Source organism: Ascaphus truei, chromosome 3 (genome assembly GCF_040206685.1).
Source record: "Ascaphus truei isolate aAscTru1 chromosome 3, aAscTru1.hap1, whole genome shotgun sequence".
NCBI classification, from domain to species: domain Eukaryota; kingdom Metazoa; phylum Chordata; class Amphibia; order Anura; family Ascaphidae; genus Ascaphus; species Ascaphus truei.
The window spans coordinates 10,855,353-10,882,551 of record NC_134485.1 but is presented as its reverse complement, the minus strand read 5'-3'; the positions used below and the strand labels follow the sequence as shown (position 1 = coordinate 10,882,551).

At 45.6% G+C, this 27,199-nt stretch overlaps 1 protein-coding gene across 2 annotated transcripts in view; it reads right to left on the bottom strand.

The window, feature by feature from the left end:
* ARHGAP31 (Rho GTPase activating protein 31) overlaps positions 1-27,199 on the bottom strand; it is a 184,423-nt gene that overhangs the window by 28,531 nt on the left and 128,693 nt on the right. For both annotated transcript variants that reach the window (XM_075593636.1, XM_075593637.1), the window contains exons 4-7: positions 14,779-14,861; positions 6,261-6,368; positions 4,771-4,916; positions 777-975 (exon numbers count right to left, since the gene is read on the bottom strand). In XM_075593636.1, the coding sequence (XP_075449751.1) occupies positions 777-975; positions 4,771-4,916; positions 6,261-6,368; positions 14,779-14,861 (536 nt within the window). The remainder of the gene's footprint in view (positions 1-776; positions 976-4,770; positions 4,917-6,260; positions 6,369-14,778; positions 14,862-27,199) is intronic.

Here is a 27,199-nt window from a genome sequence, read left to right as displayed (position 1 = left end):
CAGTAATTGCTCACCTTTGTGTTCAGTGAGGTACTCCTGGTATGACAAATGGGTTGGACATAACTCGATGGGTGCTGCCACCCCTTAACTAATTACCAATATGTTGGCTGGACCGAATGAAAATGGGACATTAGTAGCCTTTCCCCACCAGATTCTTGGTGGTTTCATATCCAATCACGGTTATCTATAAATAGCACTGCTGCTCTGAGTGAGGCGGTAACTAGAGACGGGCACATTTGGGGGGTGCAGATTTGGATGCGCCCCGGATCGGCTGCTTCCTCTCGTCCGCCGACTTTAGCTGATCAGTTTAAAAAAATGGCGAGTCACCTTTTTGAATTTTTTTTTTTATTTTATTATTATTTATTTATTTAACAGTGACAATACATCCACGGATTCCGCGATCCCCTGACGGGTTTTAAGAATCTATCAGCGGAGTGCGGGATCCACAGATGTATTGTTAAAATCCCCCAGCGGATTGTTCCCAATGGCGGTTTTGGATTAATCCGCACGGATTGAAACCGTAACAATCCGTCGGCGGATTTTACAACGCGGAACGGATATTGAATGGAAAATCCGGGAAAATCCGCTAAATGGATTTGGACTGGTTCAAGCACAGGTTAATTCAGAACTGCATTCTCTGCAAGAGATGTACAGTATGTGCAGCCATCTCCTGGGAAATGTACTAGACTAGGAAATATAAAACCTGGACTGTCTCAGTCTTTCAGACATTAGGGATCAAGCGTATATGTTCTTATCAGTTATCACCTGGCACTTACTTGTTGTCAGGCAGATCAATGACTGTATGGAATAAGGTTCCAGTAACTGGAACAATCTCAGGCAGGCTGTTCTCCCTCCTCTCCTTACGGGCGGGGTGAGTGGCTGCTAGACTCCTGGCTTGGGCCTCCTCCAGGCTTACCAGCTTCATAGGCCGGGAGCCAGATGGCAAGGTCATACTTTTCGTCATAACTCTACACTCTAGGAAGAGAAAAAAAAACACAATTAGCCATTGCCTTTTATGCGAAGCGCGTTGGAGTCTGGACCCAAATTTTACCCATACAGTAGATAAATATTTTATTCAACTGAATACCTATATACAGTAGTGTGTTTATGGTATAAGACTAGTTGGCTTATATGAGATATTAAACATAAGCAATAAAAGTCTAATCACAGTTATGATCGCTGTAACATTAATTCAATACTACAACCATTGCAACTCTGCTATGCTTAGTGCCCCTTTATAAACAAGGCCCTATAGCATGTTTCTGCTTGTTGTTTTTTGTGCAAATGATATAGAATCTATATAGCTTGGTATAGTCTTTGGATTGGTGCTCCAGAAATAGAACACCTGTACATTGTTGCTTTAATGCAACATGAACCTATAGATTTCAAGCAATAGAAGTCTGATGGTTGATGAGCCTCAATGTTCTCTGGTGTCTTAAAGCTCTGGAGATTTTGGTATCAGAGACGTGCAAAGAGCTGTATACGGTATTTTCCCTATGGATGCACAGTATGGCCAATCTGCGTCAAATGTCACCATGAGATCATAACCAAGGCTTACTATTAATTCTGTGCTCTCACATTCGCAATGCTCTGAATTGGGAAAATTAAGACTTTAAAGCTGCAATCTAAACTCTTTCTGATTTTCTTTTAAACATTTTTACCCAGGATTGAAGCAACGGGTCTCCAGAGCTGAACCCCATTAATTTCAGCTCCGATGGCCCCCTGCTTCCGGAGATACCGACCTCCGTAGTGGGTACTGGCAGCCGCTCTGCTACCGGGGATCACGTAATGGCCGCTGTTCAAAGCTCCCGCGCACTGCGGGCCAAAAGGAAGTTGTGACGTCATCAGGTTCGACTTCTTATCGGCTCATGTGGGAGCTTGAAACCTTAAAGCCCAGTCAGCTCAGCTGGAGTGGCTGCCGGCATCTACTACGGAGGTCTGTATCTCTGGAAGCAGGGGGTCCCCGAGGCTGTAATTAATGGGGGTTCAGCTCCGGAGACCCCCTGCTTCCATCCTGGGTACATGTTTTCTTTTTTTACACATAAAAAGCTTGGATTGCTCCTTTAAGGTACAATAACCGCGATAGAATTGCATGATGAATTTGAGGTAGATTATTGTAACTGTGTATATGAAAGCGATTGTTCTGTCGCGGCCCCTTTAATCCCCCTTTTTACCCGTAAAAATGCAGGGATGTTCTCCGTTTGTCACGGAGTTTCCCCCACGGCGGCCGCATCATCAGACAAGCGATAATGGCGCTTAACATTGAAAAAGCCGGCGGCGCGGGAAAACAGCAGAAAAAACGCCGCATCTGCCCGCGTTTTTAAAAAGCCCGCGGTGGCGGCCGCAGGAGGTTAAAGGCGGCCGCTACTGTATCTAGTTAACGAAGTATCGGTGGCTCAGAACAGGGACACAGGCTGTGCCCTATAGTTTACCATAAATAAAGGTTTGGAATGTGAGTCCAGTTAGCCACATAAGAGCGATAGGTGATCTTTTTAGGGTTTGCTGATGTTTTTTAAAGACAACATGTCTGGGCCACAACAGTCTGTCATTCAGGGCAATGAAACTCCTAATGGATTAGAAACACAACCACCGGCAGGTCATTTTCTGGCCCCGTGTCACCATTCCCATTGTGATAGTACATGGAACAGCGTTAGTCTCATTAATGAACTACACAGGGTTACCCTGAGGGTGAGCAATTAAGGTACAGTATATAATCCACAGCAAGTAAGGTACAACATACGGTACATAAATGCAGATAATACATAAACATAATACACGGCCTACACTTCCTTCCGGACACATTTAGTTTCCTGCCTCACTTTGAATAAATACAGTAGGAATGAAGATGGTGAAACGCTTTCAATATGTTCCTGAAAAGTATGGCTCCCACATCCAAAAGGATTCAGAGAAAAGCCTTGAGGTCGTCACATAGAATATGACTGGTTAAGGCTCAAAACTGTAGAAAGAGTTGCAGTGACCACTGGATCATTTCTGGACATAATTACAGAGCAAAGTTCCTAAAAGTATGACTGGGAGCTGTGTATAATATAATATAAGCCGTGTATAATAGTTCCCACCAAAGATATTTGACATCAGTATTTCTCCGAAGTAAAGTACGTGTTAGCAGTAAAAGAGAGGTGCAGAGGAAATATTTATTTTATCTGAACGAGTGGGACCTTTAACTGTTTTAGTCCTTCAATGTTTTGCTGAAATCTTTACCACTACAGGGATTCAAATCAAAAACAGGAAGTTTGGTCTCCATATTAAAAATCATTAGCTGAGCCCCACATGTGTGAAGGCGTGTAGGATTGTGGAAATCACACTTTGAGCTGGCTATTGCAACACAATAGGGAGATATATATAAGGTTCCCAAACGGAACCGTCTGCTATTACAGAACCACAGTATCATAAAATATTCCCTCCTCAATGGCAATTTACAGTACAATTTACAATACCTATACACGCTGCTTGTGATGTAGGTTTACGATAGCACAAATCTTCTTATCTAAGAGATTAGTGTGAAATAAACCGTATGAAATGTGTTACACTCTACACAAGCACATAAGGGTTTATTTAATGAAATACGAGAGTGCCGACACTACCGCATGGAAAGTCACTAGTAAGTCACTTACTGCTTGTATAGAATTAATATTGTCTCTTAATGTAAAAATCCTTTATATCAGGGTCACTAAAGTTGTACAGTATATCTAGGTTCAGAGGTGGACATTGAGAACACCTTAACCACTATTGAACATGCTGTGAATCCACGTTCCATGTGCTGCTTAAGTCTAGCAGAGAGTAACATTTTCCCCAGCAGGGGGAATAAGACTGCAGGGGTGGGCCATTATTTTGGCTGGAGGGTGACTTGACAAGCTTTGGTAAGCTTCGTGGGCCATATACTTAATGTAGACTCTACATTAAGTCTGTGCTTGCAAATCTCCCCACCTCACCTGCATCACCCCTATCCTTTCACTCTTACCCCCCATCACTCTCTGCCTCCCTTTCTCATTCACTCTCCCCCTTCTCTTCTAATTCTACCCCCTCTCTTTTAATTCTTCCCCTCTCCCCCTCAATTCTCTCACTCCCTTCTCTGTTACTCCCTTCTCCCTCAGCTCCGACCTGTGCTGTGACCGTCGGAGGGGACAGCGCGGTGGGAGCCTGCCCAGGGCGGTGATCACGGAAGTTGGGCCCAACTTCCGGTCGGTCCTAACTTCCGTGCTTGGACCAGGGTGGGCTCCCGCTGTGCTGCTTCCTCTGCCGCCTCCGACGCCCGCACCACAGGTAAGGTTCGGGCAGAGGATCCCTACCTGTGGAGGGCCGCCAGTAACCGTCCCGCAGGCCAAATGTGGACCGGGACGTACTTTGCCTATCCCTGCTTTACAGCATATTGTGTAGGTCTTTGTCTTTGTCCTCGTAGCTTCCTCCCTCTCTGCTCAATTGCTCATTAATGGATTGGGGGGAGAGCCGTGTGTCTTGTTATTTGACCACTGCAGGTTAAAGTGGACAGTAAAGGATCTCTTTGAAGAATCATTGCACAGTCCTGTCCTAAATACTCACAGAGAGAATCTGAGGTCATTCTGGACCGTCCAGTTCTCTTGAGTTGCATATTAGTTCAATATTAAAATAATTTAACAATTTATAAAACTTTCATTAGAATAAAGTCAAATCCTATACATTTTTAGCAGTCCTGATTAAGGTCTTAAACTTCCCGATGAGAACGTTGTATCCAGCATGTGACAAAGTACAATCTGTCTGACCGGCGGTCATTACCTTCTCTGTGCTTTAGTGGAGAGGTTGTGTTCTTGTTGAAGATATGGTCCACATGGTTTAGGATGAACTCAATAACCAGCTGTTGGATTCGCACCTCCAGGAACGCTGCATCCCCATTACATCCCGCATCTTCTATCTCTTTGGACCTGGACAAGAGATCGCGTTACAAAATCTCCAACTTCTACCCACGCAAGATTATGCAAAGCTTCTCATTTCTGTCATTAAAACATAACGATCGGGGCATTTTGATTGTATGAGGCACCGAGTTATTGAATCCGAGAAAACACGAAACATTCTAAGCATATTAGGCCATGTTTTCTAAGCAGTGCTACTCGATAAGAGACCCTCCAACACTGCTAATTAAATATGGCCCCATTAAAGTGAATGGTTGTAATGTGTCTTCCAAGACCAGAAGGTGCCTTCTGAAGTAGCACTGCTTAGTAAATAAAGCCGCTTATGGGGCATTTACTTTAATGGGCCGTAAGGAGTCCTATGAAATAGCACCATCTAATAAATATGGGCAATATAGACAGTAACCAGCCTCGCACTGTAGAGACCCAAAAGGTAAAAACAGCTGTCTGTGAGTAGGGTTACTGGCTCTGCACTTCTTTAACCAAGCGTGTGCTGAAAAGCTGTGTAATGTGGCAGGCATAAGCTTATAGGGTTCCGTGTTAAAATGGATCAGAAGTAAAGAGTGACACACTGTGGTCATTTGCATGTCATTACCCAGAATCCCTGGCTGCAGTGGAAGCACGGTTTGCTTAATGGGGAAAGGCAGGGCTGCAGACCTGTCTGAAACATGTGAATGTGCTCACAAGAGGTATTTTTATTTACTAAGTATGGGCCATAATATTATGCATCAATGTCTGCTCTAGCACTGTACATTCATGGTAGACAGCTCCTGACAAACTGATGCTTCTATATATGGGCAGGGTGAGCATCTTTCAAACAAGGGAGTGGTGGCACGTATCCTTAGTGATGAAATAGACTTTACAATGGTATCGGCTGTCACAGTGCTAGCAGGAAACTAGTCAACTTCTATGCTGCAGTTACCACTTTGAAACCTCTTTATATAGATCAAACCAGGCGACTTGCGTTCCTTTGTCTGTCTCTTCCTCCTCTATCCTTCCTCTCTACATCTGGACACCCCAGCAGACCCCTCTCAACTCAACTGGAAGCACAAAAACCTGTATTACAATACTCGGGACATGGTTTGGACAAAACTATCTTGACTTGGGACATTCCCTAAAAATGTGGGACTTCTCTTTAACATTCAGGACAGATGCAGACTGATCGTATTTCCCAGTTCCAAAAAGGTGAGCATACTGTAATAATCAAACATCTTAAGACAATTATACAATGTTGCAGCCACGACACTTTGCTAGACCCCTCCATTGGTCTCCTCTTATATTACCCAGATACAAATGTTCAATGAAGAAAAGTAGAAGACCGGCTTCTTCGCGGGTGGTGATTAGGTGATGGGATCCTACCTGAGCAGATTAGGTGCCCAGACGAGTGCCAGGTTCCTGATGTGCATATTTGTCAGATCACTGTAGGATGCTATGTGTGTGAGATGTTTGCTCAGGTATTCCAGAGTCCTGCAATAAAAAGGCAAACATGAGACCTTCACGGTCATAATAAAAAGCATTCAATTCATCTCCTCACCTCACGTATAAACGACAACAATGAAAACCTACTGTGAAACTGTTATATTCACCCTTTCAAAAAGGTACCCGGAATAAAGGGTGTGCACAGTGTTCAAAATGTCAAAGGCAGGTCATCTGAAATGCATCACGTGTAATTGCAACACATTGTAAGAATGTAACTTATTGTGCATCTTAATATACTCTGGTTCTATACAAAGACTTGCGAGATCTCTAGGGCTCTAGAACAGAGGTGGCCACCGGTGGCATTTGGAACGGTAAGCCTGAAGAAGGAGCAGAAAAGAAAAATCGACTGAAAAATCGATGTTGGAAAGGAACAATACGAAATCCTTCAAATAAAAGATATGTACAGGTCTGTACTGACGGACGCTGATGTGGGCGCCGTCTGCTCCTGTCATCAACCTCGAAAAACAGTCCTAATATTGGGAAACTGTTTCAAGTTTTTCAATGAACAAAAATGGTAATATTTTAATGTCACCCTTGTTTGTTTTTGGCGTTATTTAGTTTAATAATAGCATGTTCTTGTATAGCGCTGCTAGTTTTTATATAGTGCTTTATGGAAACATTTTGCAGACACAGTCCCTGCCCTGTGGCGCTTACAATCTATGTTTTTGATGCCTGAGGCACAGGGAGATAAAGTGACCTGCCCGACACCGGGGATTGACCAGGTTCAAACTCAGTGCCAGCCAGTGTCACAGTTTACTCACTGAGCCGCTCCTACCTGAAAAGTATAAGAAGAGTGGCTCAGGTAGGTGTGGCTCAGGTAGGAGAGGCTCAGGTAGGTGTTTTAATAATAATAATGTTATTTCATACAGCGCTTTTCTCCCGATCGGACACAAAGCGCGTCACAATTACAGTATTGCGCATGGTACGCAGCGCATTGTTACAGACACCGCCCCTGCCCCGTGGAGCTTACACTCTAAGCTTTGTTGCCTGAGGCACAGGGAGATAAGGTGACTTGCCCACGGTCACAAGGAGCCGATGCCGGGAATTGAACCAGGTTCCCCTGCTTCAAAGTCAGTGTCACTGTATATAGAGTCAGTGTCACTGTATATAGAGTCAGTGTCACTGTATATAGAGTCAGTGTCACTGTATATAGAGTCAGTGTCACTGTATATAGAGTCAGTGTCACTGAGCTACTCCTCCCTGATTACAAATTGCTCGCGAGCCAGAGATGTCCAAAACTCACTGACCCCGCGAACTTGCACAAAGGTTTCAACCAACCGTACACCAAATAATGAAAGTTATATTATTACTACTGTAACACAGTGAGTTCTACACAAGTCCAAAATAGGCCAACGACTGAGCCACTGATGGAGCCACTTGTGCTGAATCAGGGATGTCCTGAAAACCTGACCTGGTGGTGGCCCTTGAGGACTGGCGCGGGCCGCCCCTGCTCCACATGATCCAGATGAGCCCTTTTTTACGAAACATAAGTACACACAATAATGACAGATAATGTATGATGATTAAGAGCGCAGTATATGCTTATTGTCATTTTGGTGACTTCATAAGGAAGCTGGTTTGAGTGGCTTGTGGTGTCACCCGAAACGAGTTTCAGTGCTTAGAATTAGGATAGTATCATAAAATACTCATGTAACATTCAGGATGAATTATGATGCCGCTGAGCCGTGAGCTGTGATAATCAGCTAGCACAGCCTGATATATTTCATATTATTGCTACATTATGGAATGCTGCTATTCACATTGACACAGCTGCCTGATAAGCTACTGTTCTGTACCTCTGGTGCTCAATATGTTTCACGTCAGCTAAACATACCCATTTTAGGATTACATTCCAACATATACAGTAGTTCAGGAGCAGAAGAAAATAATTAAACGCGCCTTGAACCGGTCTGCAGAGACAAACTGAGTCAATCAGTGATGGATGAAAAAGAAACGCTCAGAACACAATAGTTGAACATGAAATATCTGTATTGTTTTAAAAGCAGAAGCTGCCCGGCGCTGGATATATATATACGGCTCTCTGAGACATCCACATGCTTCAGGTACCTGGCATTGTGCTGATACTGAACATGCTCACACACAGGTTTTGTTATTCTGGGAAGGTGGTTAAAGAGACATTGAGGGCCATGTTTACTGTGCAATCTCCTGCTCTGAAACACCTCCCAGCCCATTGACTTGAATGAATACGCTGCACTATGTGAGAGTATTCTCTACACTCTATCATCCAGCTCCCCGAAGCTTAAAGTCAACATTAGCTAATGTACTGCAGACTGGACACCCATCTCTAGCGGTGTCTGCATTGCAGATGCTGCTCCCAGTCAGCTGCCTGGAGTAATAAACAGAAGCAGAGTAATACACACCGTATCAGCCAGGGGTGCACAAACTTTGCTCCTGCGCCCCCTCCACCCCCGCCCTTCGCTTAGTGCGGTGTCAAATGATGCGCGGGGTCGTGACGTCATGACCTGCGGCATCATTTGATGCCATGTTGCTATGGCAATGCACGCGACGTCACGCCGCCTGACCCCGCCGCCTTGCCATGGAAATGCGTACAGACGCCGGCTTAATCTTGGTGTGTTGAGGTAGCACAGGCCTTACGCGATACCCCGGCATTTAATTTAAATGCCTCGGAGAAGAGCGCGGGGCCTCTGCAACCGCCCGCGCCCCCCAGAAAAATCTTGCGCCCCCCAGTTTGCGCACCCCTGTTATCAGCTACTCTCTTTCTGCCCTTTAGGTTTAGAGCAGGGGTGCGCAAACTGAAGGGCGCGGCGCTTACATAGGCCCCGTGATCTTCCCCAAAGCATTTCAATTCAATGCCGCGGCACACGTGCGAGGCCTCTGTAGGTCCCTTACCTGGTCTCCGGCGGCCTCTGCTGAAGCGTAGCCATGGGGTCACATGACGTTGTGATGCAAGAAAACGCCTGAAAAAACGGTACAGTGGAATGCATTTCTAGTGCAGAGTAAATCAGTACGTGAGTATTAGGGGATACCTTTTTTTTGGGGGGGGGGGGACTGACAATCATTGTTATAAGACAAGCTTTCGAGAGGTCTCTCTCTTCCTCGGGGAGACTCCTGAGTCCTCGAAATCTTGTCTGTATAATATCGATTGTTAGTCCAAATAAATCCCCAAATACTGAAGTACTAATTTACTCTGCAATATCGCAACTGGACTAACACGGCCATTTCCACTTAATTTCCATTTCTAAAAAATATTTGCATTTCCTGTATTTCTCATTAACACGCTATTTAGAGGAACTGCCCCAAATTCATCCCATTGAAACAGAATTCTATATTCATTTAGTGCAGTGACTTTTCCACGGGTGCTTCCCAGTAAGACTGCTGAGCCCTGCTCCGTCTCTCCGCCGCCGGCTGAAAGGTCTCTTTGTGTCTCTGGAATGCTGCTTCGTAGAGGACTTTACAGCTGATTTCCACATGGGCATTAAAGGGGACGTCCCACCTAACACTAGGGTGAGTTCATGGCAAAGAAGGGTTTATTGGGCTAAAACGTAAGACTATAAAGCCATTATACACGCAGTAGTATTTTACAAGTGTGAGTTGTTTGTTTTCGGGTACATGTGGCAGGTAATGAAGGGGTATTCTGGAGGCCAGGGTCATATGTAAGATGATTTAGCCCAGATAGCTTCAACTCGCCCCTCTTTTCAAAGCACAACAAGTTCTGTATCTTTTCTTCACTTTATTTAGGGAAAGCAGGGTAAAAGACAGGCACTTGTGAAGAGATGTTGGCGTTTAGATAATGCCTCTCTGTGGGTGCTTTGTAGTAAAGGACAGGTGAAAAGGGTAATCCTGCCACTAGAGCAGTTACAGTAGGGTACTCACTCAGCCAGTGGGGAAGGTGGAAAGGAAGTCCCAATGTATTCTGGGTAGCAAGATAGCCTGGGGACAGACCATCTGTGGGCAGAGCAGAGAGGGAGAAAGCAGACTAGCCCATTCTGGTGAGGATCTCAGAGGCTGCAGTAACAGCTCACTGATTACATGCCCAGAGGCAAGAAATGCAACATTGTTACATATCACACAGGCACAGTATGTGTGTGCAAACTACATGCAGCTGAAAATAAGAACTAACAGGCAGAAGCTGCAAAGGAAAGAGGGGGGTGAATCAGAAATGCAGTTCTTGTTCCATGACAAGGGGGTTTGGGGTAGGGTGCTCCAGCATTAAGTTAATTAGATGTAGGAGTTCCCACTCCATTTGTGGGGCGAAATACAAACAGGGGAAAATCTGGGAAGGATAATGCAGAAATATGGGCAGTACATCCCTCTCTGAACTTGGTGATGGCCAACGTAATGGCCGACTCTTACGACTTATAAGAAAGGCGCTGTCATTATTCAGAAAATATGTGTAGCACCCTTGCTAATTTTTCATAGTCCAGCGGTGCGCAAACTGAGGGGGGGGCGCGAGAATTTCTAGGTGGGGGCGCGGCGGTTACAGAGGCCCCGCGCTCTTCCCCACGCCTCTGTAACTCCCTTACCTGTTCTCTGCCGGGTCATCCGCGACGCGTCACCATGGCACCGCGGCTTCAAATTATGCTGCGGGGTCATGTGACGTGACCCGTCGCCATGGCAGCGCGTGTCAAATGACGTGGTGGGGTCACCTGACGTGACATGACCTGCGAGTCCTTGGAGGGGGGAGGAGGGGCAGCTGCCAGGCAGGGGGGCAAGCTCAAAAAGTTTGCGCACCCTTGGGATAGTCAGCCCTGGTCTCTGCAGGCCGTGTGGTGGTTAGCTTTCCCTCGGCCTTAGTAGCTACAAGTTGTGCCTTTAATGCTGCATTTTAAGGGTCAGTGCTTTGTTTCCAGAGGCTGCTAGAAGGGTCACCTAATATGGGGTGATCTGGTTGGGATTGGGTTGGAATCAGCCCTCTTGTTTTCAGACCCCAACTTACCATCAGGAGGATTCCTAGGAGGTCCCCAGGCTCTCCGAGCCTGTAAAGGGTATGCAACAGGTGTATAGTTCTCTATATTAGGGTAAGTTTCCCAGCTTAGGGCCCTATAGACTCCACACAGAGGAAACTCTACCACCGTAGGGAATAGATTCCTCTCACAGGGTTCACAGGAGGACCTTGGGGGATAGTGGATCCGACGTCGCTCACGCCAAATCCAAACCGATGGAGGCCAATGCGTGTGTCCACAGTGCGTGCACGAGCGCCAAGGCGGCAGATGCGTGGCGATGCTTTGCCGCGCGACGGCCGGGTAACATGCGCGGTTCAGCCAATGAGGTCGAACCGCTCACGTGACGTCATCACCCCACCATGCCCCCCATCACTCAATCCTGCAGGACACAGATCTCGGTAAGCGCATGCGCACGCCTGTCCTATGACCAAAGCCTGAGGAATTTCAGGTAGTAAGTGGCATGACCTGTCCTGGGCAGCAGCAAAAGATTTGAAAAAGAATCAGTATCGATAAACCTCCTGGTGGAGGACCCCAGCTGCTCTGAGTTGGCACACTATCACGCCTCCACACATTAACCTTAGCCTTGTTTTTAAAAAAAAATGATTGTTATTTTTACCCCGCCCCCAATATTTTATGCATGTGTAATAAAAGTAAATTTTTAACTCATTCACCACTTTCCGTTTGTCTGACGGGTTATGAGTGCACCCAATAGGGGGGCCTTTCTTTTCTCTCAAAATGTATATATTACAAAAACATAAACAATTACATACAAGTGAGGATAGACATGAACAAACAGATACAGAGGGGCAATGAGGGCCGTGCTGGGGAGAGCTTACAGTCTAGAGCGTGGGGGCGCAAAGTTAAGTTTTCCCCCTGCTCCCCCCTACCTGCTTTCCTCCCATGTTGTGCCCCACCCCCTCTCTCCCACTCATCTACGGCATCAAATGACGCTGCGGGGTCATGTGACATCATAACATCACATGACCCCGTGGCGCGCGCCGGCTTACCATGGCGATGCGTTGCTGAGGACACCACCAAGACGTCTGAACCAAGGTAGGAGAAGTTACAGAGACCTCGGGCGGCCCCCCGGCATTTTATTTAAATGCCTTTGGGGAGAGTGCGGGACCTCTGTAACCACCGCCCTTCCCCCCCCCCATGAAAATCTCGCGCCCCTGCTGGGCAGCGCACACCCCAGTTTGCACGCCCCTGGCCTAGAGGGAATGAGGGACAATGTTGAAACAACAAGGTGGAGTGGCTGCTCATTGTGGGACGAAGTGTATCTCGTACTGGAAGATGGCCAAGTCTGTAGCTGATTCCATTACGTTTTGGGGATGCTACATAGGGTTACGATTGGTCCCAGAGAGGAGGCTTTTAAGTCAGATAGCAGGGGCTCTGCAGAACTGGGAAACCTTAGACCTAGTGGAGGAAAACGGTTTGTAGTTGTTCTTGCCTACTGTTAAAGTTATGGGGCCAAAGTGAGCACTATAGCACAGACAATCCTATTGACCTCAATGGGTTCCCATATTACAGCGCCTCAACCGGCACTACAGCAGCTTAATGACTAACCCTCACCATGTGGTAAGAGTTGTGAGAGTTCGTGTTTCAGGTAAAGTTGGCATTTTATAGTCCTAGCTAGTCTACTTGAAGTGGAAGAAACAGTTGAGGTGCATCGGTGGGTGTCTTTGGAACGAGGGGTAGATGGCTAAAAGACTGGCAGTGTAGGTTAACGTGTGTCACAGGGGACACTTTCAAGGCTCTTCGGAGCGGGCACGGGATCAGTTCCGGGTTCCTGGCGTCAGCCCGGCTGAGACGGGGAAGAGGCGGGTCCCCCCTGGGCTCCTGGGGTGGCACCCTTCCTGACGTCCGTCATTACGGCACTGATGTGTTTTTTGAGAATAAAATTGCTCGGCCCCAATCACTGCCGCTTTGGAATCATGCAGCGTTCCTCCTACACTCAGGAATGAGTCATAAAGGAAAGCGGTAACATTGCGCACTCCTTGAAATCTGCTGTTCTACACCTAGGAATTTGTTTTGGTTTTGGAGCCTAACCGTATCATACATAATATATGATAGAGGTGTTCAACTCCAGTCCTCAACCCCCCCCCCACCCCCCAACAGGTCAGGTTTTCAGGATATACCTGCTTCTACCCAGGTGGCTCAATCAGAGGCTCAGTCGAAGACTGGGCCTCTGATTCAGCCACCTGTGCTGAAGAAGGGACAGATTGAGCCACCTGTGCTGAAGCAGGGATATCACAAAAACCTGACCTGTTGGGGAGAGAGGCGGGCTTGAGGACTGGAGGTGAGCACTCCTGGCCTATGACACACAGACTTTGAAAATAGCAGACATATAGCGTACATATTATTGCTAAGGAAATATTGTTGTGACGCCCTGCACTGCATTCTGCTTGAGGATGTGTATATTCGCTTCCAAACCCACAACTAAAATGTGCGTCAATTTGTGCCAGTGACATGTATGAAACGTGTTATTCCCATTGTTACATTGGTGCAGAGGTTTAACATTGGATTGATTGGGGGCAGAGAGAACGGAAACCGTCATCTCTCACAAATCTCCTCCCCCAGCGAAACCTGATATGTTTACGCAGCCTTTTAGGGGCATTGATCCTTGATAAAGAATATGTTTAATTGTTAGCCAGGGCAGTTTACACCACTTAGGCAGGTTTAATGGATCCTAGGAAAAGGTACAAATATCCCCTAGTATTGGGAGAATTAGATACATCCCATTATAATATACATGTTGTGTAACTTCTCCCCAACTCCTCCTCTGCCATTGGCTCTGGAGAGCAAAATCATTTAGAACAGATAAGTAAATACATCTGCAGGTCCGGGTTGTGTGTTTTGGTGATCGAATGAAAGCAACAGAAAACCTGAAGGGTCTGGGGCAGCCAGAGGCATAGAACAGGTACCACGAAACATTGTACAGTATGCCACAGGTGTATCAAGGCAAAGGTGCAGTCATTCTGGGAGGAAATTCTGACATGTATCAAAGAAAAAATAATCAACAATATAGGATGTTTCCATTTAATGTATATGGATTTCCTGTCTCAGAAGGCCCATATTGTGCCTCGATGCATAATCCCCAACGGGATTCTCTTTTATAAATGTGGTGCAGGGCTGTTGGCCATGTTTTGCAGTCAGACTTAAAATGACTTTCTAGTGCCCCCTTTCTTCTGTTTGAAAAGTCTGTAATTATAAAGCATCCACAAAAGTTCTGTTTGTGTTTCCCATAGAAACGTGCAGCTATGTCGCTGTACTATAAATCTATAATATCCCAATGGTTTCGATACCATTTTAATGACATGCAATCAAGGCAGTGATGTCAGAAATCCTACAAACGGCGTGGAATAGTTAAACTTTGCTGCTCTGAACCTCCATGTACAGGGTAACGTCCTCTAACAGATCCCTGAAGGGATTCCGTGTCCGTGCTGATGTTACAATGACACTGGCATTCTCACCTGTAGTGTGACGGGGGCAGCTCCTGTATGACATTCTGTATTCGGGACAATTGCTCTCCCTCTGCAGAGCATGACACCGCCTCCTGGGAAACACATCAAACAGTCCATCAATCAAGTCCTTACAGCACACAGAAACTAAAGCAGCTCGAAAACATCCGAAGACACGAAGAGAAGAAGTGAGAGTCTCATTGCATCGGGGGGTTACCCCCCGCCGTGCTAGAATTGATGTACAAGTTTACACCTGCTGCATGTACGTTCCTGGTATTTTGACCCTATTCTGTATTCACTTTTTGTCAGTATGTGACTTGGGATGTGGTGGAGTTGTTGGGTTTAATCCAGGGGTGCGCAAACTAGGGGCTGCGCAGACTAGGGGGGGGCACAAGATTTTCCAGGGGGGATGGGGTGGCGCGGCGGTTGCAGAGGCCCAGCGCTCTTCCCCAAGGCACTTAAATTAAATGCCGGGGGATCGCGTGAGGTCCCTGCAAACTTCCCTTACCGTGTCTTCAGCGACACCTCGCCATGGCAACGCGGCGTCATTTGGGGTCACGTGACCTGCGGTGTCATTTGATGCCAAAGACATGGAAAGGAGTTGGGCGCTAGCAGGGGAGGAGAGCAGGCAGGGGGGGAAGTTTGCGCACCCCTGGGTTTAATCAATGAATGCACGCGTATGTTATGGCGGACATTTTAACTTCCCTGTCTCCATTCTTCACTTTGAGCATTAATAAAAACTATCAAGTTTGAGCTGCCTGCGAAATTTGTGCCAAATACATGAAACCTAGTAAACAAGATGACGTAGATCAGGGCGGCCAAGTCCAGTCCTCAAGGGTCACCAACAGGTCAGGTTTGCAGGACTTCCCTTATCAGTCATTATGACAGAGCCACCTGTGCTGAAGCAGGGATATCCTGAAAACCATGACCTGTTGGTGGCCCTTGAGGACTCGAGTTGACCGCCCCTGACATAGATACTAAAAAGAAAAAAGAAAAGATGGCCAATGGGGCAGAAAAGAAGCAGAGGTGTGAATGGGATATAGCAATATGGCGGAAATGAGTGGGGATGAGAAGTTATTTACATGTCTTTCTATTTACATGCTCGTCATGATGTAGCCACGAAAATGTTACATTGTATGCGCAGTATGGCAGCTAAGAGGTTAACATGTGTGGTCAGGATGTTTGTTCTTTAAGTTTCAAGTGATAACATAATTAAGAAAAAGCCTCTGCTTCTCACAAGACGCAGAACAACAGCTTGTAAACCAGCTGCCTGTGGCTGTTTATATTTCACGAGAAGACAAAGTGCGCCGCTCCAGTTACTGTATCTACATGTGTTATTGCGGATGATGCTATCGAACTTCAAAGGTGGTCGGAATAGCTGTTCGGGGACTAGATCCTGAAAGGGTACCTGGCGGACAATTGTGTCTTGGTCATTAAAGGCCAACACGAATTAAAATCATTTGGGGCGTATTATCAGAGCTGTACACCCCTTAGCAGTGTCACTTATAAGCCTGTATACCGTGAGCATACTCGCTCCTCGGTTTTCGGACACTTTTTGCTACAATACATTGTGCCAATGACATATTTTGCTTAGTAAATAGAGAGCAAAGACTGCACGTACATCCCGATATCTCTTTGGTGGCAGCAGCGATAAGGTGATATTTGGGACAGGTTGAGGGGAGATAATACTCATTAAAGGGACCCTTTGGGAGTAAAAAGTGAGTCAGCAACGTACAGTGGCTGTATGTATTAACCCTCGTCACATATACCAGTCACATGCTCACAGGTGTGTGTCGTTCTTAACACTGACAATTGCTGGAAGAGCGTTATTGAATACTTTATACCAGGGTGGGGGGAGATTTTCTGGGGGGGAGATTTTCTTAGGGGGGGGGGGGGAGCGGCGCTTACAGAGGCCCTGCGCTCTTCCCCAAGGCATTTAAATGAAATGACGTCCATGCTATACTAAGCTTGGGAAAAGTGTTCCGGAGGACATGTCCATGGAGAGTTTGCCTGGACTTTGCCACCTGCTCTGCAAACGGGAGTCTTCCAATTCCAATCAATCAGAAGTATATGTGAACCATAGAGACCTTGTGGATCCTTTGTCTTGTTCATTGAACTTTCACTGAAGCGTGTCATTGCTGGCACAGGAACACATTGAGGTGACCTGATTTATGTCCATGCAATCAATTACTCTAACAGCAAGAGGTCGGCAAATGCAGAAATGCGCCAACTCAATTAATCAAATATTTTGGACGGCGTGTTACATGAGGGTTGAGATGCTGATCAACCACTTATTTCACTAAGACATTGCAAACTCGGGCACAAGAGTCTATCTCCGGGATTCACCCATCTAGCATGCAGGGTATGGCGCCCCCCCCCCCCCCCCGAACCATTCCATAGCATGTTCTACCGGATTGTTCTGCGATATCGCACAATACAGCTTGATGAATCCAACCCATGGACATAAAACAAAGCATTGCAGGGAACAGGATCTGAATACGGTTGTTGGACCAATGATGTATTCTGATGCAGCCCCCCACCCGCATACATAGAACTGTACATCTCAGAGTAATGAAAGCGACAATCTAAACTGGCATTTTCTAATTTTTATTTTTACAGAGGACTTAATCAGGGGGTCTCCGGAGCTGAACCCTGTTAATTTCAGTTCCAGGGACCCCCTGCTCCCGGAGAAACTTACCCCCATAGTAGGTGCCGGGAACCGCTCGGCTAGACGGGCTCATGAAAAGGCCGCTTTTCAAAGCTCCCACGCCCCGCGGCCAATAGGAAGTCGTGACGTCATCGATGCGGCTTCCTATTGGCCCACATGACGTGAAAGTTTTAAAATGCAGAGCGATACGGCACCTACAATGGGAGTAAGTATCTCTGGAAGCAGGGGGTCCCCGGAGCGGAAATTAACAGAGTTGAGCTCCGGACTGAGTAAAAAATAAATAAAAAAACTTTGCAAAACAAATCACTGGCTTGGATTGCTCCTTTTAGGCACAGAGAATACCTTCCCAGAAGAGCTTACAATCTAATTCCAGATTAGAGCCCTGTTACCCAAACACAAAACCAGATTTACATTTATTAGAACTCTCAATCGTAAAACATACATTTTCGGTTCAAAAAGGTTTATGCCTCTCAGATTCCCACTTTAGATTAATGCTGTACTGAGTGAAGTACTCAAATATTTATATAGAGAAAGTCAAACAAAAACTGGGATACACTAGTCAATTCTGTTTAACAAAAGAAACAAATCCTTCCAGACTCCAGTAACTGGTAACATAAAATGAACAGAAATTATCTGCAGATAAATAGTATTACCATGTTATGGAGTTACCGCATACAGACATGTAATTGTCGGTGAGGTACCATGTTATGGAGTTACCGCATACAGACATGTAATTGTCGGTGAGGTACCATGTTATGGAGTTACCGCATACAGACATGTAATTGTCGGTGAGATGCTATGTTATGGAGTTACCGTGTACAGACATGTAATTGTCGGTGAGGTACCATGTTATGGAGTTACCGCATACAGACATGTAATTGTCGGTGAGGTACCATGTTATGGAGTTACCGCATACAGACATGTAATGTCGGTGAGGTACCATGTTATGGAGTTACCGCATACAGGCATGTAATTGTCGGTGAGATGTTATGTTATGGAGTTACCGTGTACAGACATGTAATTGTGGGTGAGATGCTATGTTATGGAGTTACCATATACAGACATGTAATGTCGGTGAGATGCCATGTTATGGAGTTACCGTATACAGACATGTAATGTCGGTGAGATGCCATGTTATGGAGTTACCGTGTACAGACATGTAATGTCGGTGAGATGAAGTAGACCGCTTCCCTGGCCTCAGCCGCTTGCACTACACATTCTGCTATTCTAGTCTGACACATGTGTCACCGAAGAACATATTGATGAGAAAAGACAACAAACTGTGTTTATGGCTCACACAACCTGTCTTATAACTGACACAACACGTCCACAACCTTTCTTCCTTTGTGAGACTCTTTTAGGCAGTTATTTTGATACATGTAATAAGGATCAAACCACCTTCTGACAAAGCAAAGAGAATTTTGATTTGAAAAACGAAGACTTGGTTGTTCTTAGGACATTTAATTATACAAATGTCAACATGTGCAGGTGACTAATATTTGAAGTAAATAAAATATACTGACCCCAACTGTCTGTTAACAGAAAAACGATGAATAAGTGTGATACCTTATAATAAGTTCCTACTGTATGCTCTGCTTTTTGTGGTGAGATAAATGATACCAACACAATAAACAAACAGGCAGACGATAGAATCCACAGCTTCATTTTTCTAAACATCTCGGATTGTTTAGAATTAAAATCAATATCCACCAACAATGCAAATATTATGTGCACCCCCTAAAGGATGCTATTAAAGTGATCTATTTCCATCATATTCCCCCACTTCTAATGCACCCCCAAGCTCTTTGTAAATACAATAAAACTGTATTTCTCCTCCCTCTGTGCTTTCCTGTCCTCTAAGTTCATGCTTCACTTTCACTTCACTACATGGATTATCCCCCCCCCCCCTACAACCTGCTGGCTTCCCCCTTGATCTTCATGCTTATGTCAAAGGAATATTGACTAACCAGTCTCCTACCCAGTCCATACCCAATACAGGTCAATGAGCGATGACGTGGACTTCCAGCACTAGAAGGTGGCATAAGGCAAAAGATTGCTTAGTAAATATGTGTCATTATGTCACAACATATGTCTCCTCCGTCCCCAATACTCACCAGTGATGAAACTCTAACATCTCTCTTCAGCCCTTGCTGGCACGTTCCCCCTCTCAGTAAAACATGGACATGTTATTCCGGTCTTAGGGAAACCTTCCCTCAGTGCCCCCCCACGCCCCCAAGTACAGCCTCACCACATGATAGATCTCCCTTCTTTTAACTCTTTACTTCAATCCTCCAATTCAGTTTCCATTATAACCCTTACTGACTACCTGACGACTGCTAAATTTTGTGGTCACTTTTCCTGCCTCATTCTACAGAATCTCTCGTCTTGTTTTGACACATCTGACCACTGCTCTCTCTTTTTGGTTCTGACACCGTTCCCTCATGGGTTTCTGTCCCTTTCTCCGACCCTTTTACTGTCTTTTGGTGTACTGTACATTATGGCGCTGCCGCAGAACAATGGCGTGTTCTGCTAGTAACTTAGAGTTGTCAGGTTCCCTTCTCCAAAAATACTGGACACAATGGTGAAAGGTGCGACCCGCTCGACACACACACACACATGCTGGAGACGCACACGCACACCTCTCTCTCTCTCTCTCTCTCCGCTCTATGCTGTTTCCTCCTCTTCTTGGCCCCACCCCAGACTCCTGACACCTCCTGCTGATTGGCTGCATTATCCAGCAGCAATCAGGATGGAGGAAGCTGCCCAGCCCCCTAGCAGCCCTGTTCTCTCCATGCTCAGGGAAATCCCGCGTCCCCCCAAAGCCGGTCAGGTCGTATTGTCCAGAGAGGTAATACCGGTATACACATACATGTCCAGAGAGGTAATACCGGTATACACATACACGCCCAGAGAGGTAATACCAGTATACACATACATGTCCTGAGAGGTAATACCGGTATACACATACACGTCCAGAGAGGTAATACCGGTATACAGTACACATACACGCCCAGAGAGGTAATACCGGTATACACATACACGCCCAGAGAGGTAACACCGGAATACACATACACGCCCAGAGAGGTAATACCGGTATACACATACATGTCCAGAGAGGTAATACCGGTATACACATACATGTCCAGAGAGGTAATACCGGACACACACGCCCAGAGAGGTAATACCGGTATACACATACACGCCCTGAGAGGTAATACCGGTATACACATACACGCCCAGAGAGGTAATACCGGTATACACATACATGTCCAGAGAGGTAATACCGGTACACACGTACACACCCAGAGAGGTAATACCAGTATACACATACATGTCCAGAGAGGTAATACCGGTACACACGTACACGCCCAGAGAGGTAATACCGGTATACACATACATGTTCAGAGAGGTAATACTGGTATACACATACACACCCAGAGAGGTAATACCGGTATACACATACACGCCCAGAGAGGTAATACCAGTATACACGTACACGCCCAGAGAGGTAATACCGGTATACACATACATGTCCAGAGAGGTAATACTGGTATACACATACACGCTCAGAGCGGTAATACCAGTATACACATACACGCCCAGAGAGGTAATACCTGTATACACATACACGCCCAGAGAGGTAATACCAGTATACACATACACGCCCAGATAGGTAATACCGGTATACACCTACACACCCAGAGAGGTAATACCGGTATACACATACACGCCCAGAGAGGTAATACCGGTATACACATACACGCCCAGAGAGGTAATACCGGTATACACATACACGCCCAGAGAGGTAATACCGGTATACACATACACCCCCAGAGAGGTAATACCGGTATACACATACACGCCCAGAGAGGTAATACCAGTATACACATACACGCCCAGAGAGGTAATACCGGTATACTGTACACATACACGACCAGAGAGGTAATACCGGTATACACATACACGCCCAGAGAGGTAATACCGGTATACACATACACGCCCAGAGAGGTAATACCGGTATACACATACACGCCCAGAGAGGTAATACCGGTATACACATACACGCCCAGAGAGGTAATACCAGTATACACATACACGCCCAGAGAGGTAATACCGGTATACACATACATGTCCAGTATTACCTCTAATGTTTTACTGGACAGTGTTAAAATACAGGACAGTTCAGTTCAATACCGGACAACTGACTACCCTAATTTAGTACACTCATTTGATTAATATATCATCTCTAAGATGACAACCAAATGCACCTGTTCATCCCTGATTTCCCCGTCCTACTCCTGCTCTTTGTCAAAGACATTTCACTTTATCTGTCTGGGTGACCCTTTGCTATCTAAGGCTATAAATGCTTAAAGTCAACTTCTTATTTTCCCACCATCTCCGTCCCTTTGCAACTGATCACTGATTGCAGTCCTGTTCCACACCCCCACTGCATCTGTATCATATCTGACTCCTCACTCCTTAAATCATTCCGGCCAGTCTACTGCCAAAGAGTGTCTCCCTTTCTACGTGTCTCTATGGGGTGTATCTACTGTACAGTACTAAACTCAATCCCGCTTTGGCTGCCATTTAGTGCTTAGTGAATGATGTAGATGGGGGGCACTCAAGAAACCCCAACAGGTCAGGTTTTAAGGTTATCCCAGCTTCAGCACAGGTGGCTCAATCAGTCCCTGCTTCAGCACAGGTGGTCCAACCAGAGGCTCAGTCTTTGACTGAGCCACCTATGCTGAAGCTGGGATATCCTTAAACCCTGACCACACTTCCCAGGTGATTTTCATAATAATAAGAAACATGCCAGTAGTAACAGTTTGCTGGCGCTGCTAGAAGATGCAAGAACTTCGATATGTGGGTGTATGAGAGTGCGGGAATGCATGAATCACATTCCGTCCATGCAAGAGGTGACTGTGACCGAGCCAGTACAGTAACTGTATGATTCACACATTGCGTGATCGGTGTGTAATGTTTTATAGGGCTCTTGTATGTTACCGCTGCAATGCTAACCACTCACCCGCGCAGATAAGTGCAGAATAATAACAACGGTAATGTGATCTCTGGTCATTTCCAGTAACGTTCAGGCTGCAGTATCAGCAAAAACAAATAAGTCAAGTATATGTGCACCAAGGAAGAGCGATAGCGCATGGTTTCTATCAAACATCAGGGAGGACGTAAATCAGCTGTCCAAGCTGTTGTTTTTAAGAATATATATTCCCCCCCCCCCCCCCACCCCTTTAATATGCGCAGCAATACATTCCACGCAATGAGAAGTAATTAGCTAAGTTGCCGATCGATCCGTTCTCCTGTGATAGATCGGCGAAGATTCGGCTCGGGGGTTCACTAAATGGCTGTCAGTGCAGCAGAAGAGGACCAAAGATGCAAAGTTCTGTGGGGAAGATCATGTGACCAGGCAGAGACTAGATACAATTGGTGCACTGCTAGAGAGAGGGCAGGGCTCAAAAAGGGGTGTGTCAAAGCCTGTTTCAGAAGAGGAAGGGGATGTGACTTTGTAAATGGTTGCAATAGAAACAAAAAATGCTTGTTACATTATAATACATTAAAAATGTCATTCAGAGTTGTTTTAAAAAAAATCTACAATTGTTTTCTCATAGTACAGAACTGATTACAGATTTACAGTTATTTTAAATTGTTGCATCATCATGTACTTTTGAGTGTTAAAGTTTTGGTCTGAGATAGTAATTGTAACGGTTTCTAAGAGACTGATACATTTGAGATGGAAAATCTTTTTATTTTCCTCCCCCAGAGCATCATTTGTTTAATGTCCCTTACTGATGACATCAGAATGAATCTGATAACGTCTATTAGAATATAATGAGTGAGTGTAGAGTTGGTTGGAGAGGACAGGTAAGGGCGCATCGCTTATCTGTGACTCACTAATTAATGATTTTAAAGCTGCAGTTCAAGCAATATCCTACATTGGTGGGTTTTTAAATAAATAAGTTCTGTACTATGTATGTGTGTATGTATGTATGTCTTTATTTATACAGCACCATTAACATAAATAGCGCTTCACAGCTTTAATACACGTGACAATCATATAAATAACAAATAATACATACAGTAATACACAACAGATCATGGGAATAAGTGTTTCAAACATAAAAATTAACACACAGGAAGAGGAGTCCCTGCTCCGAAGAGCTTACAATCGAATTGGTAGGTAGCAAGAATGTACAGAGACAGTAAGAGGACGTTCTGGTAACTGCATCTGCAGGGGGCCAAGCTTTATGTATCAGATGTGTAGTATTAGCTACGGAGCTACTCATATGCTTCATTAAGCAAGTGTGTTTTAACGTGGGTCTTAAAGGTGGATAGAGAGGGTGCTAGTCGGATATTGAGGGGAAGGGCATTCCAGAGGTGTGGGGCAGTCAGTGAGAAAGGTTTAAGGCGGGAGAGGGCGTTAGATACAAAGGGGGTAGAGAGAAGAACGCAAGAGTCGGGATGGTGCATAGCGAGAATTTAGGGCTGAGATGTAGAGAGGAGCAGAAGAGTGTAAAGCTTTAAAATTGAGGAGTGAGATGCGAGTGTGAGATGCGAGATTTGATAGGAAGCCAGGAGAGGGATTTCAGCAGGGGAGACGCTGAGACAGATTTAGGAAAGAGTAGAGTGATTCTGTGAGAAACTATGAAATACTATGAGAAAATACTTGTAGCATATAAAAAAATAAACAATTTAAAGACATTTTTAATGTATTCTAATGTAACAGGCATTTTTGTTCCTATAGCAACCATTTACAAAGTCACTTCCCCTTCCCCTTCCCCTTCTGAAACAGGATCACCTTTTTGAGCTCGGCTTCTCTCTAGCAGTGAACCAATTGAATCTAGTGCCTGCCAGGTCACATGACCTTCGCCGTCAGTGCAGCAGAAGAGGACTCTGGATGCATTTAGCGAACCCCCGAGCCGAATCATCGCCGATCGATCGGCCACTTAACTAATCACGTGTCAGTGTGTAGATTGTATTGATACACACATTGATTTTTTTTAAACGACAGCTTGAACTGCAGCTGTAACCAGGCTTTCTCCCTTTTACAAATCAGGCTGCTGGAAATGAGACAGGAAAGAATGAAAGATTTGAACAAAATAAAAATAATTTCATGACACCGAGATACTGCAGTGACATCAACTTTTCAAAGGCAGTCCCTCCATATCTCTGATTATTACGGTAAAATCTTTCTGTACTACTGAGTGGGGCAATCAAGCAATGAAAAGGTTAAGCTGGTGTTTCTTTTATTTTAGAAAAGCTTTACTTCTAGTATTTGTATTAACCCCACAATAAATGAGAACATCTGGAAGGTGCAAAGCTTATTGCTGGGTGAACATGTTTATAATATGTAGGCCTTAGATTTAGAACGTTCTATTCTGCAAACCTCGATTCCACCGATGAACAGATGGAACCAGATTTACTGTCTCCGGTGTCCTGGCTGCTGTGCCGGGGACAGTGTCTGCCGCCTGCACTGTAACGAATTCCACGGACGTGTGACCCCAGGTGGCAGTGGCACAGAAGACAGTTATGTTACCTACATTTGTTATCATCGTGTGATGATAATTAAAGTGCCGACTGCTCATGCATCCTACAACTATATAAGGTTTTACTATTAGTCGTGTAGTCAGCCAGGTAAATCTGTAAGGAAAATGATATCTTCACCTTTTACTGCGCACATGTATGAGATAGAAAGCAGGAAAATGACACTGTATATAAAGGATTATTATACAGAATATATTATACATTATTATTACTGTGTAAGTATTATTTGCTGCCCGCCTTATTGTTTTATTCTTCGACTGAGCCACTGATTGAGCCACCTGTGCTGAAGCAGGGATATCCTGAAAACCTGACGTGTTGGTGGTTCTTGAGGACTGGGGTTGACCACGCCTGTTCTGTTTGTTGTCCAACAGCTGTATTGCAGCCTGAGATGGGCAAAACCACATGGAGTCCATGATAATTATGGAGAGTTGGCCAATATGCCTGTAGCAGTACCCTCACACGCTGCCTAAGAGCAGCATCCCGCCGGTAAGTGCCGGAGTCAGGCAAGGAGAAATGTTCCGTTATTGGGCCCTGCTTTATAATAATATCCTTTCATTCTGTCCTCGGCTGAACTAGAGGCACTGCAGCTGAAACCGTCTGCACCACGAGCAGGGAACAGGAAGACTGGGATTAAGCATGAGCTAGCAGCAGAAACACATGGATAAGAAAGTGCATAGGCCTCCCCATTTATTTGGTGTACTTTCACGGTAAGCTGTTGGCTGAGACTGGAGCTGACTATCACTGCCGGTACCAGAAGGGAACCTTTCAAAAGACGTTCGGTGTCGGGGACCGCTATCCGAGGCAGACCTGTGACGTGTTATTAACAGGAGGCTGCTCTTGCTGACTTCCCAGTTTGTAATGTTTACAGATAAGACAAGAGGCGTTTACTTGTGCATCCACACAACACGAGTCTTTAAAGCAGCAATGCCCCCAGAAGCCTGCACTTCACTAGTATAATGTTGGTATCTCGACCCCCTGAGTGTGTCCGGCTCTGTTCCTAATCTCTGGCGTTTGCGGTTACAGATGTAGCCAGGTTTACTGTCTCCAATACCGCAGCCAGAAAAGCGAAAGTCAGCGGCCTCCGGAGACGGTGTCTGCCCTGGCGGGGGGGGGGGGGGGAAGGTCCCATTCGGAAGGAGCTAATCTTCTGGTGCCACGAGCACCAGGGTCACTTGTCCAGGGTGGCCGCTGCACCAGGCGCAGTCTGTACTGCGGTAACCTTTAGACTGGACTCTGAACACCTAATATTTATAAAAAGAAATGCAGAATACATGGCGAGCAGTGTAGAGCGCTGCTTTAATTAAAAGCAAGAATCCAAATGTTCTGTTTTAGGGGTAGCCAACTCCACTCCTCAAGCCCCCCCCCCCAGGTCAGGTTTTAAGCATATCCCTGCTTCAGCATATGTGGCTCAATCAGTGGCTCATTCTGAGCCACTTGTGCTGAAGCATGAATATCCCTAATACCTGGCCTGTTGGTGGCCCTTGCGGACTGGAGTTGGCTACCCCTGTTCTGCTGGTTGTCCAACAGCTGTATTGCAGCCAGAGACGGGCAAAGCCAGAGAAGAAGTCGTGGACTTGCAGGAGTTCACAGAAACTTCTTCTGGGAATCCGGCCGTCCCCTAAACAAGATCTGTGAAAGTGGCACGTATTTGTATCATTCAGAAATACATCCATTTTTCTGTTAGATCACCAAATGTGTATAAAAATGTCCCTTTAATTCCGGCCCCTTCGCCCATTTCTAATTGGGGTCTAAATTGCCGGCAGCCGTGTTAAATTCTGTAGTAGCACTTTGGTGACGTTGGCGTATATTTATTAAGTGGTGCTACTTCCAAGAGTAGAATGATTCTGGCAGCAGCGTTTAGGATAGATAGGAGGGGAGACAGATGAGAGGCAGGAAGGCCGGACAGCAGGAGGTTACAGTAATCGAGAAGGGAGAGAATGAGGGCCCGAGTCAGAGTTTTGGCAGTCGAGTAACAGAGGAAAGGACGTAATATTGCGGAGGAAAAAGCGACAGGTTTTAGATACTGTAGGTTTTGAATGTGAGAGAGGAGTCGAGTGTGACCCCTAAGCAGCGTGCTTGGGCTACTGAGTGAAAAATAGTACTTCCAACAGTAAATATATGTGTGTGTGTGTGTGTGTATATATGTATGTGTGTGTATATGTGTGTAGGTGTGTGTGTGTGTGTGTGTGTGTGTGTGTGTGTGTGCTT